This window comes from Ammospiza nelsoni, chromosome 14 (assembly GCF_027579445.1).
Source record: "Ammospiza nelsoni isolate bAmmNel1 chromosome 14, bAmmNel1.pri, whole genome shotgun sequence".
Taxonomy (NCBI): Eukaryota; Metazoa; Chordata; class Aves; order Passeriformes; family Passerellidae; genus Ammospiza; species Ammospiza nelsoni.
Window position 1 is genome coordinate 9252780 of NC_080646.1, and position 12088 is coordinate 9264867.

Genomic DNA, 12088 nt, shown 5'->3' on the forward strand with positions numbered 1-12088 from the left:
GCGGGCCGGGCATGGGGCCGCCGCGCTGCATCTGCGAGATCTGCTCCTGCGGGTGAGTGAGGCGGGCACCGAGCCAGCCAGCGCCGCCCTCCCTCGGCACCCACTCCGAGCTGGGGGCAGCAGCACCGTTGTGCGGCGGGGTAGGAAGGCTCTGCAGAGGGAGCTGGACAGGCTGCACCCATGGAATAATGCCGGTGGTAAAAGGTTCAACGAGGCCAAGGGGTCACAACAGCCCCACACAGTGTACAGGCTGGGGCACAGGGGCTGGGCAGTGCCAGCAGAAAAGGAGCCGGGTGCTGGAGCAGCAGCTGAAGGGGAGCCAACGTGTGCCAGGGGTGCCGGTGGCACCGGGCTGTGGCAGGAGCAGGGTGCCCAGCAGGGCCGGGGCTGTGCCCATCCCGGTACTCAGCGTTGCTGAGGCCACAGCTCGAGTGCTGTGTCCAGCTCTGGGCTGCTCGGTTCAGAGTGGTCACTGAGGTGCTGGGGCATGTCCAGAGAAGGTAAAAGGTCAGTCAGAGCTGGGGAAGGGTCTGGAGCACAAGTGTGATAAGGAGTGCCTGACAGAGCCAGGAGTGTTCAGCTGAAGAAAAGGAGGCTCCTTCACCCTCTGCAGAAGATCACAGCCAGGCAGGGCTCAGCCGCTTCTCCCACACAACCAGTGACAGAACCAGAGGACACAGCCTCAAGCTGCTCCAGAAGAGCTTTAGGTTGGACATTAGAAAGAATGTCTTCACAGAAAGAGTGGTTGGGCATTGGAATGGGCTGCCCGTGTCCCTTGGGCTGCTTTAGGAGAGGCTGGATGTGGCACTCGGTGCCATGGTCTGGTTGTCATGGTGGTGTTTGGCCGCAGGTTGGATTTGATAATCTCAGAGACCTTTTCCAACCTCATTGATACCATGAGCAGCACCCTGGGCCACTGAGGAGTAGAACCCAGTATGAGCATGTTCTCAGTAAAAGTGGAGTAGTGTATTCACATTTAAATCAGGTAAGGGTAAAAGAAGGTCTTAAATGTACTAAAATAGAACAGAATAGAGACAGTCTTAAAAGCCACCCAGACTAAGCCAGAATCAGGCTTTTACAGAAACCAGAGCCAACTCCCATTGAAGGACTGCACCAAAGAACCTTTGGAAGAATTTTGCCAATCTTGTCAGAAACCTGTGCAAGCACTGCAGCCCTTCAAAGAGATTTAATCTATCTGCCCTTCTGCCATCACATCCAGTAGCACTCACCACTTTGCTTTATGTTCCATGATCCCATAGAGAGACAAACAGTTCATCATGTACATTATCCTGTAGCCTCTTTGACCCAGGGAGTAAGTACCAAGAGGGTACAGTAGGCAATTCTTAGGGGAAAATTACTATTACAGGTCTATAAGCAGTATTACCAATGCCATAGGTGAAAAAAAAGCACACAAATCAGGTGTCCCAAAATAATAAGGGACTTGGATCTTTCAAAATTCAGATATAAATTTACAGGTCGGAGTCACAACTGTTAATATTTTCAATTTCTTATCTACAAAAAAAAAAAAATATCACAAAAATAATCATCCTAGGATTCAAAAGTTCACTACATACTAAAAAAACCTAACAACTACATACCAGAACACTCATCATAAGATCACAGAGGTGTGCTCAGTGTTTATGGAAGTACAGAGCAAACCCTATGGTTGCAAAGGTCACCATGACCCACAAGTTTCATCTCAAGGGCTGCAGAGCAGGCCCCTCTATGTGTTTCTGTGGGGGAAGTCTGTCTGTCTGTTCATCAGCCACTTTTCTTGTCATCTGTAGACGAGGTGTGAGGCAGGCACCGAGTAAAGCTCCTCATGTTCTTTTTGGCTAAGCCTGTGGTGAATTTTGTCCCATAAATTTGTTTCTTAAGCCCTAGATTAATGAAGAGTTGGAACACAATGTTTTCATGATGAGATAACAAACCTGGCCTGGGCTCAAGTACAAAGATGGTGAGATAACACAATGAGACAGCACAAAATGAGCTTCAACTCAACCAAAAATTCTCAATCCAAAAACTGAGTTCAATAACATGAATAATTAAATTAAATATGCATAAACTTGTGGTTTAAAATAAACCTCACTGAAGTTTTTACAGTCAGTAAAAGCTTAAGCCATTATTGGTTTAGGCAGCACATTGTGTTTGCTTCAGTGTACACTTGCTGTTTTCAGGGGAAGGCTGCTTGGTCACTTGGCAGTGTTACCTGGACACTGCAATGCATACACAGCTTAGCAGGGACTTCAAAGCAACTATAAATATCTAATGTTTTGTAGACATTATCATTTAGCTATCTGCAGGAAATTTTATGGAGGTATAATTACTGCTTAATTCTAAATAATAAAATAGAAGGAAACAATCTCCCTTATCAACAGAATTTAAAAACACTGGAAAAACTTATAGGGGAGCAAAGCCAGCAAGACAGAATTTCATTCTGCTTTCTCAAATTCAGGATGTTAAATCTGGCTTCCAAAGAAGAAAAAAACCAGTGTGGTAGATGAACTTTCTGCACTCAAGAATAGCATTAGTCTGTTACAAAAGATAATCACAGCCTACAAAAGCATAAAAGTTGTTTTGAGACACAAAAAGATAGTCCTGCTTTATCTCCTTCTCAGTCTGTCAACCTTCCCCCATTTCTTGCCCTTTTGTTATCATTATCATAAAAATCTATATTCCTGCATAAATGTAAGTTAAAAGAAAAGATTTTTTCTAAAATATGGGTTACTTAAGCCATCATACTGACCACACAGAAATACAAACCCAGTAAAAACTACCAGATCTCCTGTCAAGAACAGGAAAGTAGATGACTCAAAAACAGTGTCCATCCATCATTTCTGTCTTCCAGACCATAGTATGTACACTGGCAAAATTAAAAAGAAATTAAAAATAAAAGTTTGAGCTGTGTTTGTAGAGGAGCAGTAAGTTTTCTATTATGTCAAATATTAAGTTTTTCTCATTATTAGTCTAATTCTCTGGGAGGAAAATGTTTTATGGTAGAATTTCAAGGATCTTGCTAGCATTGTGTAAAAAAAAAGTGTGTGTGCCAGGCCTTAAATAAGTTAAAATCACCAGCATTCTATTAAAATAACCAGAACAAGAGCATTTGGCACAAGAGAGGTGATGTACTGTCACTTTTATTTAGCTGAGATTCTGTTCAAACCTTATGCAAGACACAAGATAGTCTCCCATGAGGAAGGGAAAGAATAATAATCCATCAAATTAAGTGCCAGTCAAGCATGGAAAAAGGGATATTCTTACCAAATCCATTTGAATTATCAGTAACTCTGAGGTGGAAATTAGGATAAATACAAGGAAGAAGTTAAAAATAAACAATGTCTCAAGGAGTGCAGACCAAGCTCTAGGCAACATATTTCATGTATCAGAGCTGTAATCTGTATTCTCTGATAATTCCTAGCACTGTGATATAATTAGTTTTATAAAATTATTATCTAGATGAAAAGTTTTGGTTTAGCAATTTGACAATATTCTAAATTTGACAACATCCTAAAGCAGATTTCTCAGTTAACCAAAAAAACCCCAATCTCTTCTCCAAGTCAAATTCACAAGCTAATTTTAGATCTTCAGGCTGACTGAAAGCACTTTCACAACACAGAGTAGGATGTGGGAACTTCCTCAACAATATAATCTGATTCCAAGTAATTTAGTGCAGTTAGAGTGTGTTCAGAATTATTTTATACACTAGAAATGAGTGCTTTAAAGGACATTTTTTTGATCAACAATGAATTCTAATAAAATTACAAACATCTTTCCTTGAAAAGAGTAGATGGCTTTCACATCTGATTTGTATTTACCAAGAACTACAGGCTCACTCTGCAGTAATTATTTTTCTAGTATCTATTTCAGTTTATAGCATGTCCATGCTGCAATACATGGGATATACTCACAACATTGCTTAAAAATATTCAGAATTAACTCCTTAAAAATGGTGACCCCAGAACACAGAAGGTGATTTGTTTGGTGCTTGGTCTTCCAGACCAGCTTATGGCAAACTGAAGATGGTCAAAGTGAAGTTTTTGCAGATGGATAATGTTTGTTTCCAACTCCTTTGAATTGTATGCCAAAAAATCCATGAAGAACATTATAAATTGATAACCTGTATTTCAAACAGCTTTCAAATCATCCATCCAATGTCTTTTGTTTCTGCTTAGCTTTTACCTTTAGATGCTATGTGACACAGTATGTGCTGTTTGTACTTGCTGAAAAAAACATTACTGAGGTGAAAGTGAATTTCATGACAAATGTAATGACAGGCAAACACTGTAATGAGAAACAGCACACACTTACCTCCTTGTTTTCCTACCTTTCCTTTTCTTTCCCTCTTCTTCCTTTTTTCTTTCCTGCTATGTTTTGAAAAGGTCTCTCAATTGTTAATTTACTTGATTGAAAAGGAGTAAACACCTGAGGCTTTGAAAGGATCCGAGTTCTTAGAAAGGGCTACTTTATTTCTCATTTTTTAACTACTGAGCTGGCAAAATCAGGCAGCACAAACTAATACCAGCTTTAGGATCTCCAAGAACTTCTTTCAGTGTTTTTTTCATTTTTTCATTTTCCCAGCAGGAGTCCTTCATGTCGATTTCTGCATTCTATTTTACCTTGCTTTAATTTATTATTTTCCTTTTTGCTGTTCAGTGCTAGCTAAAATTCTCTGCAGACCTTTGAAATGCTCTTTGGATATCTAGCTTCCTGAAACTTGAATTTATTTGTATTTACTAAGAGCTGTACAATTTTCCCCTTCTTGGGGTTTGGATAATTAACTTTTCATCACAGAATTTTACAATACTTGTTCATTTGAAAAAAAATTTATTGTTTTTTCCCTTTGCATTGCAAGTTGTCAGCCATAAGTAAGAGGAAAACCTGTCATTATATATTTCCTTGAGGTCAGCCAGAGATGTGCATTGTGCAAATTAGAACTACTACAAAAAGATTTTCAAAACAATAACATTTAAATTTCAATTTTATGGATCATTAATTGAAAACAACAAGGCATAAATAAGGAATTGTCCTTATATATCTCCCATTATGCCTCCCTTTTTGCACAATGGTGTCACTGATAGAAGCATCAAGGAGGAATTGAAATAAAACCAATTAAGAAAAAGAGATGTCATTACTTTCAAATAAACATGTGTTTTGGATAGAGAATTTAGTCAGTCTGTGGAGGAAAAAAAGAGTTGAAAATTTATAAATGGCCTGCAGAGCACTAGAAGGGTGCATGAGATTTCACACCATAAAATTTTAATCAAAAAATGTTAATCAGTAGTGGTGAAAATAGGTGAGATGTACAGAAATAAAAAGATAAGTGATGAAGTAATAGCAGTAAAAATGAGACTCTATGAGACAGGAAATGAAGCATAGTTAGTTACTTGTCCAAATAAAAGGAGGAATATCATTAAACATTAGAGACAAGAGGAAAGTGCATCTTGCTGCTAGCACCATTAGAGAACTGAGATCAACCCTGTCCATGCTTTGGATTCTGCACCAGGGACTAAGTCCCAGCTGATAGTGCTTTCATTACTGTATTAGCATGATGTGCTCTGGGACCTGTGCCACCAGCACATTTTGTGGTTTTATCACTCAGAAAAGATTTTAAACAAAAACTACTGACATTGTTCAATCTTCCCCATTTGTTATTCACTCCCAGCAGACAGAATATGGGTTTTCCTCTTAAATGAAACGATTCAAAATTCTCTGCTCTGATGTGTTTGACCCAGACGCCACCGCTGCTGCCACAAACCCACAAAGATTTATGATGATGGAGCGAAACCGAGCCACAAAACTGAGTATGTGGAGAACTACCCTGGCTATGGCAATGTCTGCCCTCCTGAGAGCTGCAAGCCAAAGCCAGAGCTCCAAGAGGATAAGGCAAGAATGGACGGCACCACAACGTTCAAGTAAATATTTTCAAACCATGTTTTAGAATTAGTCTGTCAAGTTTTTCATTCTTTTTTTTTAAGTATTGTATTGCAATCTTCTCAAAATGCAGTCATTGCATCCTTTGCACTTTTTGCATATTTAAAATGTAAGTGTTGAGTATAGAAATACAGTTACCACAAAAAGGTTGTAAAAAATAGCAAAACATGTATCCAGCAAGATTTGTATTCTTTACAGCAGCCTTTAACCTGTAAAGAGAATTAAAAATTTTTGTCTTGTTTTCAGCCTGTTAGGAAATTTAGGTCTTATGGAAAACCTGGTGAACTGGGGAATTTTCTGTAATGTATATGTAGAGTCCAAGATAATGAAATCTTAAGAAAAAAGTACAGGAATTCTTTTACTGATTTTTTGAATTCAGATTATTAGTTTTAAGAAAATCGTTAGTTTTAAGAAAGCAAACTGTAAAGGAGTTCAGTATATCTGTCCTGTCAGTGCACAGACTCTGATTTTAAGCTTACAGAATTAAAGAGCGTCTTTCAAAGAACTGGAAAAAAATATCACCCATTCATTGTTAGTGATATAACAGTAGATCAACATTTACTTTTTCCATTATTATTGTTTATCTTTTAAGCTGTGAGGGTATCTGGATAATTTTTTTTGTTTCTCAAAAAAAAAGAGACATAAATAGAAAGGCCAAATGCTGTTCTGCCAGACTGCTCATGTGATTGTACGATCTATTTAAACACCCACACATGTAATATACATCCTTTTAATGTAATGTGCCCTTACAAAAACAGTGAAATGCTGTTTCTGATTATATTCCATTCTCCTCATGCAATCAGTAAATGCTACCACTTGTAGTAATTTGAGCTTTGCTCTGCTTCTGCTTTCTGATCATTTCCTTGCAAAATTATAGCAACTTTGTAAGTCTCCTTTTAGACACCTTAAATAATATTATTAAACTGTGAATGGGGCTCGGAATGGGACATCTACCTTTGAGCAAAGACTCTATAACACATCAGAGACCATAGATTTATGCGCTGTGGTTTTCTCTCCTTTGTGCTATCCCTCTAACATGTGGTGTCTGATAGATTTTTCAGAGTAAACATTTTTTTATTTTTCCAAATAGTGGAAAAAATACAGAAGTGGCTTCAGAACGAAGAAAATATTTTTTGATCAGTGTTTTCTTTTCTCCAATTCAGGTCTGATTATTTACCATATGAAATTGTTACGAGACCTTTTCGGCAGCAAGAACAATATAGACCAAAGTCAGGGAAGATTGACCTGGGAACCATTTACCAGAGAGATTACAATCCTCATAAAGTAGGACCAGTGACATTAGCAAGGCCTCGAGAGAGGAAACACACTTCAGATGCCAAAGTGGATACTGTCCCAACCTATCGAGGTAATAATAGGTGTCCCCTACAGAAAGGGAAATAACCCAGATGAAGGTAGCATTGGAGTTCTAACCTATGTTAGAAACTGGATTTGTTGGTTTGGGACAGGGAGTAAAACATACTAGGAAGCAGGTGATGATGCTCTAAAACATTCAGCGCTCCTGTTGTTGAGGGGAAACCTATTGCTTCTAAGCTAAAAGCCCTCTCTGAGGTTTGGTCAGCTACAAGGGAATTCCAACATGCACCTGGTTGGACTATCTCAGGCAAAACTGGATGGAAATTAAGGTGTAGTGTATTTTTCAGATAGTTTTAGTTCATGTCATTTATTTTTCCACAGAGTAGGTCAAAAGTGGAGTTCAGGCTTCTGCTTGTGTACAGTATAGCTTACATATACATCATCCCAGTAATGATCTGTCTTGACACAAATTATTCTATTATGATGGTCAGTGCAAAGGTGCTAAATCTTCTATGTAACACGGAAGATATTGTATTTAAAGCATGTATAAGGCTATTTTCTGTATAGTTTCTGTTGAGCAAAGAGTCAAAATAGGGCATCAGGTACAATTTTGGGGGTCTGTTTTTATCACTATAAATCACACTATAACAGACAGTTTCATCAGATCACAGACATGCAGATAAAATTATCATTTTCACTTACATCCATTTTCTTTGTTTTGCAAGATTTAATACCAAAAGACTTTGTCTTCATTTTAAAGGACTGGTTTTAAGTAATAACACCCATGTGGTGGAATTTTGGTTTTGCCTTACAGATCACTACAGGTTATGGAAAAGTCAAAGAACAGAACCCTGTAAGGTGGAGCGTGACTACGAGCCACCTTCGGAGAGGTTTGGAAATCCTTCCACGTTTCAAGATGACTACATCCCCAAGCAGCCCAATCCCCCTGCAAGCTGCAAACCCTGTGACACCAAGCTGCCAGAGGGGCCTTTTGATGGCAACACCATCCATCGCACGGCCTACATCGCCCATGAGTTGGAGCCCTTGTTTGTCAGGCCAAGGGAAGAGTACAAGCCAAGTGACCAACCCTTTGAAGATCTCACAACCCACCAGAGAGATTTTAAAGGGATGCCTGGGGAACAAGCAAAAAGCTGCAAGCCTGAAGGTCAAAAACATGGATCTGATGATCCTTTTAAAGGAACCACTGAATTCCAGGATCGCTATCAGCCGTATTCGGTCACCGCGCCTGAGTTCCACAAACCAAGAGAGTACGTTCCACCCACAGACAAGATGGACCTCAAGTCCTCAAACCGTCTAGATTACATTAAACACAAGGTTGCTCCTAGAGCCCCCATGAAACCAGCTCCTGGAAGAAAAACCACTGGCCCTTTTCAAGGGAAGACTACTACAAAAGAAGACTATCAGCCTTGGAGAGTTCCTCCACGAGGACCTATTAAGAAAGAAGAGGAAATTCAAAAGCCCACAGGAAAATTTGCTAGTTTAACCACATTCAGGTCCCATTACGTACCTCATCAGGCCAATCCGCCTCAAAGTTTCAAACCTGTAGAGGTTGTACCTACTGGAGTTCCTTTTAAGGATGAAACTTTGTACCGCACTGAATATACACCAAAGAAGCCCGAGGTCTGCCCAGGACTCAATCCAGATGCTGTGGGTTATGTTTATGTCAACACAGATTCTGAGGGTCACAGATTCTACCGCCGGCTGTCCCCAGAACCATCCGCAGGCAGCAGTCCTGTTCCAGAGGAAGTACCTGCAGTGTCATAATACTTACATGCAGTATTGCAAGCACCTTAGTTAAATAATGGGAAACCAGCTTGTTCATTTTCTCTTTAACACTGAAAGCAAGTTAAATAAATTATTTAACTTGCTTTCAGTGTTATTTATTTAAATAAATTTTGCTTTTAGGAGTTTGAAGAAAACCAAAGCCAAACCAAAGTTCTCGTTATGAGACTAATAAAGATTTGCCAAATGCTGAAGGAGCACTACTCCCTACATGGCATCTGTGCTTTTTCTGATTGTGTATTCTAGTTTTCTTGACTCCCCAGATTTCATCACGCTCCATCTCAAGCATCTTTACAACATATTTAGTTATTTGATATTTTCTGCAATCAAATTATTTAATTTGTGAAATAACAAGTGCCTTTTGCTGATAAAATATTTTACACAGTAAGCAAATAATGCTATTTAAAATAATAAAACAAATCAGTCATAATCTCAGTAATCTGTAAGATTTGCATGCTATGACACCTAGGCATTTCTAAAAACCTCGTTTTAGCTGTAATCATCAGTGCTTCAACTTCATTCAGGTCTGGAGTATAAAGGTCCCACTGTAACTTCTAGTAGCAATTAACAGGTGGTAACCTCACTCTTTTTCTGTTCATGTAGTTGAAACCACTCAACACTCAACAAAAGCATGTCATTAGACTCTGTTTCTTAATTTCCCTGATCGTGCTCTTTCAGCCTTACTTCCAAAGGAAACAAAACTGATGCACCTTGGACACACTGACACACTTAGTGCCTGTCTGAATCATCTTTAAACCCAGTGTGCAAATTCAGTCAAATCTCATGATGAGACTGCATAGATTTACAGAAAAGAGAGTAAACTCAGGTAAAAAAAGAAATACCAGCTGAGATGCAGAAATCTGTAGGCAGCCTGGCTTCAGTCTGTCTGCTTTTCAAAGAATTGCTTATTCCAAATACACAGACACTATTTTTTTAATAGAAATTTTATATGAAATTGCTTCTGTATGAAATATTTAGAATTTTCTCTATGTATCTTTAGCTGAGTTTGAAAAATCCAGATGAATCAATTTTAGTTTTATTACAGTCATGATTTAAGCAAGTCCCAATTAATAGTTCTGTAATTAACTGTATTGTCATGCTCTACCACACTACTCAAGTATGATTTTTTTCTCAGTATTGTATATCTTGTACCCATTGGTGTAGAGCAGTATTTGGGTTCTGCAGAGTCATGTGGCTGTACTTCATAAACTAAGTCTCTTATTTAAGGGCTAAGATCAATGATGGCAATATTTTTAAAGCAGGAACTTGGTCATATGAAAGCAAGAAAGCTGAACTGTGCAAATCAGCTGTGCACCAAAGCATTGCATGAGAGGCATCCAGACAATATTAGAGCATCAGTCACTTACAGAACTTTGGTCTTTGTACTGTGATTTTGTAGTATCACTTACTCTGTTAATGACACAGCAAGTCAGTTTTACTTTTCTGTCTGCAAATTATTCACCTCCCTCAGATTGTGAGTGACAAAGGATGATGTAAATCTGTGAGGTCCTAAAAGCAGGACAGGAAAAAGTCCAATTGATTGTCATCTTTCTGTATCACAAAAGAAAAAATACACTCTATTGAGTCATTCTCTGTCATGCCACAACTGAGGAAACAAAGCCAAAACTTTTGAGGAAACAAAGCCAAAACTTTGCACAGTCACACCTACTCAGGTCCAAATGCTTTACACAGTCCTGGTACCTCTGGAGCCATTTACAGAAGCTCCAAATGCCCTCCAGCTCTCCTGTCTAGGGAGGGAGAAATGCAGTCTGAATCCATGAAGTTACATTTGCCTGCATATTCTGCTCAAAATGGCTCTTCTGCTGGGCCTGTGAGGGAGCCCAGATGCTTTTTTAAATTTTCACAGCTGTTTTTTCAGTTCTGAAGTCACTTCCCTCCCTTAAGTTATGGAAAGTCATTTGCTGCCACCTACCAGCACTGTACAAGCATTTTGAGAGGAAGGGAAGTGGAGGGCATACTCAGATACATTTAACAGTTCCTCTGCAGATGTGTTTCAAGGCTTTTTTAGGGTGGATGGGCATATTTCCTTTCATTTTGTCCATAATGTTTTCCCCTAAGTTTAATAGTGAAAGAGAGAAGCCTTTATTACTTTACAATTGAAAAAGCCCCAACACGCTGATTGTGCTTCCAGGAAAAGCATCAAATGATATTATAAACCTTCAGACACTATTCAATACCTGACGTCAACCTTTTCATAAGCAAATTACTGAAATGCAGACCAAGTGAAGAGACGGCTGGAAAACTAATATTTTTCCAAAATAACAGCTGTTAAAAAAGCATTTTATGATGTCATGCTAAACCAAGATGTAAAAGCAGAAAAACTATTCATGGATTCAGCTGCTATTCTGAGTGTGCTTTCTGTGTGCTCTGCCATCCAGCAGCAGGCTCCACAGCACTGCTGTACAGAGCCTTTGCTTTTTTTGGAGACTGCACAAATGGAATTCAAAAGGAAAATTAAGCCTTTGCCAATATTGTTATCTAGGATAACTCTGAAACATCACCATTAAATTGCTATGCATTTATTTTCTATTTAATAAATTTTTCCTTAAAGCTTTTATTGTTCATACTATTTCTTAGACTATTCTTTCTAAGGACTACACTTATTGGATATTCTGAAACAATTTCTTTTTCATGGAGGTATTCCCATCACTCACTAAATACAAAACATGGAGTTGTTCTGTCAGATCTAAATGAACTCTGCTTGGTGAAGGCCCAGAAAAGAAATGCATTTTTATTCCACCTTTTAAAGAATCCTGATTTCAGTGAATCAGACATTTGGATCTGGGCAAATTATCTTCCCACTTTTTCAGTCAGGCTACATCTATGTTGTCTCTTAATAACAGTGCAAAGCAGACTGCAGTGAAAATTGACAATATGTCTGACATACTGTTAAAAATAAGAACTAATCCGAGGCTTTGAAAAGATCTCAGAATTATGGACAAAGTAATTTGAAAAAATAACAAAGAACAAAAGCACAGTTACCATGCAAATCATGGTAATAAACAATCTCAGGGTGATC

The 12088-nt window shown here is 38.7% G+C and overlaps 1 protein-coding gene across 1 annotated transcript; it reads left to right on the top strand.

The window, feature by feature from the left end:
- The first annotated feature begins 11 nt into the window (after nucleotides 1-11).
- On the top strand, nucleotides 12-9030 carry SAXO2 (stabilizer of axonemal microtubules 2). The gene is made up of 4 exons (XM_059482429.1): nucleotides 12-52; nucleotides 5733-5912; nucleotides 7095-7297; nucleotides 8060-9030. The coding sequence occupies exons 1-4, from the start codon at nucleotides 12-14 to the stop codon at nucleotides 9028-9030; spliced, it is 1395 nt and encodes a 464-aa protein (XP_059338412.1).
- The last annotated feature ends 3058 nt before the right edge of the window (nucleotides 9031-12088 follow it).

Bases quoted from the DNA above. Each gene is read 5' to 3' on its own strand.
- SAXO2 (XM_059482429.1), top strand. From the start codon at position 12: ATGGGGCCGCCGCGCTGCATCTGCGAGATCTGCTCCTGCGG. The intron at 53-5,732 runs GTGAGTGAGGCG...TGTTTGACCCAG, and splicing joins TGCGAGATCTGCTCCTGCGG to ACGCCACCGCTGCTGCCACA. The intron at 7,298-8,059 runs GTAATAATAGGT...TTTGCCTTACAG, and splicing joins TACTGTCCCAACCTATCGAG to ATCACTACAGGTTATGGAAA.